Source organism: Echinops telfairi, unplaced genomic scaffold (assembly GCF_000313985.2).
Source record: "Echinops telfairi isolate 266 unplaced genomic scaffold, ASM31398v2 ScPeMD7_443;HRSCAF=831, whole genome shotgun sequence".
Classification (NCBI taxonomy): Eukaryota; Metazoa; Chordata; class Mammalia; order Afrosoricida; family Tenrecidae; genus Echinops; species Echinops telfairi.
Genome location: NW_022104341.1, coordinates 35,700,634 through 35,705,991, shown reverse-complemented (window position 1 = coordinate 35,705,991; position 5,358 = coordinate 35,700,634). Strand labels below are relative to the sequence as shown.

At 45.5% G+C, this 5,358-nt stretch overlaps 1 protein-coding gene across 1 annotated transcript in view; it reads right to left on the bottom strand.

Annotated features, from left to right (window-relative positions):
- Nucleotides 1-3,722: 3,722 nt before the first annotated feature.
- The window catches only part of MCOLN2 (mucolipin TRP cation channel 2), a 49,031-nt gene continuing 47,395 nt past the window's right edge, over nucleotides 3,723-5,358 (bottom strand). The window contains exon 11 of the mRNA XM_045292049.1: nucleotides 3,723-5,191. Coding sequence (XP_045147984.1) covers nucleotides 5,155-5,191 — 37 coding nt within the window. The 3' untranslated portion in view covers nucleotides 3,723-5,154. The remainder of the gene's footprint in view (nucleotides 5,192-5,358) is intronic.

Here is a 5,358-nt window from a genome sequence, read left to right as displayed (position 1 = left end):
AAAGGAAATTTTTAAATGTTAAAAAAGAAAGAAAAGCCTGCAAATAGATCAAGATATGATTTTTAACCTCTAGGCGTGTCCTCCAGTCAAGTCTGATGGGGTGCCATGCTCTGGCCCCAAAGTCTATCCTTTGCACTTCCTCGGGAGCTCCCTGCTCTGCTCCCCCCATTGGTCTGCCGCATGCCTTTAGTGTTTTGCCTCGGTGTCGTGGAGTGTCTGGGACAATCCCAACACTGAGTCTCCAGTATTGTCCCCCGTAGGTCCATGGGTCAGCAAGGGACATCGTGTCTCATGGTGGGATCAGCCATATGGTCCACTCTGTGCATTGGCTGTTCGGAGCAGGGATATTGTCCTCCAGGCCTGGTGGGCCAGGATATGCTCCACTCTCTCTTCCTCCCCATTTATTTGCTCCCATGTGCTCTGATCAGACATGTCCCTCTCCCCAAGCTGCAGCTTGAGTTCCGTCCTCTAAAGTAAATTCTTCTGGGGGGAGGGGCAGTTGTCCACGTAGCTGGTATGGGGGCCGAGCTCCTTTCTGGTTTTTAAAGAAATATACTGTATATATTTAGACAGCCCATTTCCAGAAATGAAATCAACAATATCCTATTAAGCCCTCCCTATATGTGGTTTTGTATGTTTTATACACTTCAAGAATTCATTTAACTCTTACAAAACATCTGTGAGGTAGACACTGTTGGCTCCATCTTACAAATGAGGAGGCAGAAGCAAAATGAGACCTGTCCAAGGCTTTTTCTCTGCAGGAGAAAAGAAGTCCAGGCAGACAGCTTGCAGAAGCAATGCTCTTAATGTCTGTGCTCACCTGGGATCCCCTGGGACCGGTTAACAAACGTGGTAGAGAATCAAAAGGAAAGGACTGCTTGGCCTGCAACTCTATGCTCACTTTTGCATGAGTTAACGGGCATCCATGCCAACCTCACACATCTTGTTGAGGTTGGCCCTCAACATGTACAGGCAGAGTAATGTCCGCAGTCACGCAGCAGCAGGGCAAGTTGAGGTTCAAAGTCAGATCTGCCTAGAGGGCTCCCATACACAAGTTCCTTTCCTCCTCTCTGAGTCAAGCTTATGGAAGTTGCATCTGGCTTCTGACTGCACCACTGGAAGCAAGGAGAGACGTTCTACAAGGGCCAGAAATCTGAATTTGGCCAGGAGGCAGGAAAAACGCATCTCCTAGCTTTCCCAGTCACTTCAAGAAGAGGCGAGACCCAGAGTAGGCAAGGAAATGGTTCGTCCTAAATATGCTTATTTGCAGATATGAGAATAACATTGTTCCATAAAATCCAGAGATAATAGAGGGGCAATATGACAATTGTCAACATTTTTGAAAGAGACGATGTTTCCAAAGATACAGGGTAACCTTGAAAAGGATGTCTCTTCCTGGAGGGTTTGTCCAGCTGGAGGAGTAACAGAAACCACAACCACCGAAGAGATCACATGGACATAGAAGGCCGTCAGGAAGCTACTCGAATGGCAGTGAGAGCGGCACAGTGGTGAAGAGCTTCAATAGTGATTCTGGTCAGCTATAAAATCAAGCACTGATCTGAGGCAAATGACCCTCAAAACCCCAGTTACCTGGTACTAAGCTGAATAGCAAAGCATAATTCCTATTTCCGAGAAAATAAGCTACAGTAACAACAAAATATTCCAATAGTTCAATGAATTCAACATCAAGTGCATAAAACAAAGGGGGAAAAATACAGGGAGGGTTTAATAGGATATTGTTTGGTTCCTTGAGATGGGCTGTGTAAATTTTTAAAATTTTATTTTATTGGGGGCTCGTATCACAATCCATGCACATACCCATTGTGTCAAACACATCTGCACATGTCATCTTTTTCAAAACATTTTTCTACTTGAGCCCTTAGTGTCAGCTCATTTTCCCCCATGTCCCCTTGATCATTCACAATTTTTCATGTCTTACACTGACCAGTCTCCCTTCACCCACTTTTCTGCTGTCCATCCCCCTAGGAGGGGGGTATATGTAGATTATTGTGATTGGTTCCCCCTATCTCCCCTCCATCCTTGCCTATACCCCCCTCCCCCCACCTTCCCTTACCCTAGTATTGCTACTCTCCTTATTGGTCCTGAGGGGTTTATCTGCTCTGGATTCCCTGTATTTTGAGCTCTTAACCATGTTCTGGTCTAGCCAGATTTGTAAGATAGAATTGGGGTCATAATAGTGTGGGGGGGCGGGGGGAGGAGAAGGATTAAAGAACTAGAGAAAAGTTGTGTGTTTCATCAGTGCGGTATCATATTGCACCCTGATTGACTCATCTCTTCCTTGTGGCCCTTCTGAGAGGGGGTGTCCAATTGACTACTGATGGGCTTCGGGTCTCCACTCTGCCCTCCCCCTCATTCCCATTGGTATGATGTTTTGTCTTTGGTGCCTGATACCTGATGATCACACAGGCTGGTGTGCTTCTTCCATGTGGGCTGTGTTGCTAGATGGCCACTTGTTTATCTTCAAGTCTTTAAGACCCCAGACACTATATCTTTTGATAGCCAGGCACCATCAGCTTTCTTCACCACATTTGCTTATTCACCTGCTTTGTCTTCAGCAGGTAAGGTGAGCATCACAGAGTGCTGTTAGTAGAACAAAGTGTCCTTGCATTGAGGGCGTACTTGAGGGGAGGCCCAATGTCTACTTGCTGCCATAATTTATAAACATACGTACATAGATCTATTCCCCTATTATATATAAATGTATTTACATATATAGATGCCTGTATTTAGACCTCTATAAATGTCCTTTGACTCCCAGTTCTTTCTTCTATTTCTTTTTACTTTCCTCTTGTCCCACTATCATGTTCAGCCTTCGTTCGGGTTTTGCTAATTCCTTTCGGCTACATTGCCCATGATTGAGCCCCACCCCCACCCCCCAAGCACCGTCTGCCCTCCTCACCATCAATTTTAGATGACCTGTTCTTCCCTTGTCCATGGGTTTGTTGGCACCCCCCTCCTTTTCCACCACTTCCCCCTCTCCCGTGCACCCCCCAATCGTCAGTCCCATGATTCTCTCCTCCAGATTGTTCATCCCGCCTATCTTGTCCAGATAGACAAGCATAGACAATAACACACAAAACAAAATAAATAAGATTAATACAACAAAACTAAAACATAAAAAACCAACAGCAAACAAGAAGAGCCCTCAAACAGTTCAAGATGTGTCCATGGACCTTTAGGTGTTTTCTGAGTCCACTGGGTGCCACACCCTGGCCCCAAAGACCACCTTTGGCATTCAAGGACTTCGCTACTTTGCTCCCCTTGCTGCTCTGCTGTAATGTCCTTAGTATTTCACCCCAGTGTGGTGGGGTAAGATTGGGCACATCTCCCTCACTGTGTTCCCAGTGCTGTCCCCTGAGCAATATTTATCAGTGAGGGACGTCGTGTCTCATGGTGGGGCCAGCCATGTAATCCTCTCTGTGCATTGGCTGCTCTGAGCCAGAATATTGTCCTCGGGAGTTGGTGGGCCTGGGGTATATTCCACTTTCTCTCCTTCCCTCTTCATTTACTCCTGATCAGACACACCCCTCTTCCTGAGCTGCAGGGCTGTGTAAATGATATATAGTCTGTTTCTTTAAAAACCAGAAAGACAAATCCCATGACACTGAGTAGATGGTGTTTTGTTTTGTTTTGTTTTGTTTATAGAAGGCAAAGTAGACATTATGAGACACTGCCGTAAGTAATATTCCATATAGTTTGATAACAATAGATTTATTTGGGAAACACAATCATATTTCTTTGCTTGACAAAGTTAAATCTTCAGCACAGTGGAGCTTTTGTTAAAACGAGTGACCGCTGCTACTTCCACGTGTCATCTGTATACAATTCTCAATGAGTGCTTCACATGGGCAGGGTGTCCATTAGTCAATGGGACTAAGGCGATGGTCATTTCCTATCACACTGAAGACAAAAAGTCACAGAAAAACAGGCCAAGAAATGCCCACTGCTAGAGGGCGTTGCTGGTTGACTTGCATGCCGTGGTCTTTAAATGACTTAATGGTTCTTCACCTCAGTCCCTAATGTAGCCAACTTCATTTCTGTGCAGACTATGAATAAGTAGGTCTTCCAACCCAATAATCACCTTTGAGACAACTCTTTTGACAACTGAGATGTAGGTAATGACTTCATATGACCCTTCGCACCATTGTTGCCTTGTGATTTATTATAGGCTTCACACCTGTGGTGATGATCCCATTTTAGAGTATCTTGTTATACTAATTAGGCAGGATTGAGGTGGGATATATTTTAAGACCCCATTTTAGTAGAGGATGTAACTTAAAGCAGGGGGAGGGAGGGGGTTTCTGCAGAAGACAAAAACCACACCTCCACTGAATTCCTTTGTGTCTGTGACTCCCTTTCCCAACTGGGCATGTGCAGAAGCAAGGGAGGCCTCTTTTCACTCTTGGACTTTCCCATCACTGGCTCTGGATCCTGCATCTGGCTGGCCTCTGCCTGACCTCTGATGAGCTGCGGCAGCTTATCCCCTGATTCCACCACCTTCCAAAGCCTTTTGGGTGAAACAGGCAGACATGTAAACTTCAGATTTGGGACTTAGTTGCACCCATGTCCACGTGGGCCATTTCCTGAATGCTTCCCAGGTTCTGTGAGAAGATGCAGCCGATTGCAGACCCCTGGGACAAGAGGGTACGTACGAAGGGGAGGAGCGGTGGTGGATCCTGGGGTAGCGTTGTGGGAAAGTTGGCTGTGTGGGAAGTCTCTCATCGGGAGTAGTCTTGTGCTAATCTTTCTAGGTGACTATGTTTGCCACAGTGAGCATACAGTTTTTAATGCATTACTTTAAAACATTGGTGTTTTGTATACTCTATAATGTGATTTTTAAAACAATCTCAGTATCCTGTCATAAATTAAGACTATAAGGGGATTTCCTCATCACGACTCTATTGCACTAATGCCCAGCCGCAGCCTGTGCTCTGCGGTTCACCACCAGAGTCTGTAAAAGTGTAACTTTGAGTCTTTGTTAGGGTCAGCCAGCTGACAGTCGCTCTTCTTTCCCGGTCCACAAGGAAATAACAGGTCCGTATTTTTTGGTAAGTGCTGCTCCAAATGGTCAGGGGCCTCCTCCACATTGTCTCTGGATGAGGACACCTGAAACTTGTCTTTAGCACAGGGATTTTAGTTAAATCGTATCCAGTGGTCATCATTTTCTTTCCTGCAACAGAGCAAGAAAAAATGCTTTTACGTCTTTGAGCAAGGAGGGTGTAAGAGGCCCGGTAAACCTTGATCAAGGGCAATGCAACCGAGAGGAATTACTGAAACCCAAATGAAGGCTGAGCATGATAGTGGGACAAGAGGAAAGTAAAAGGAAATAGAGGAAAG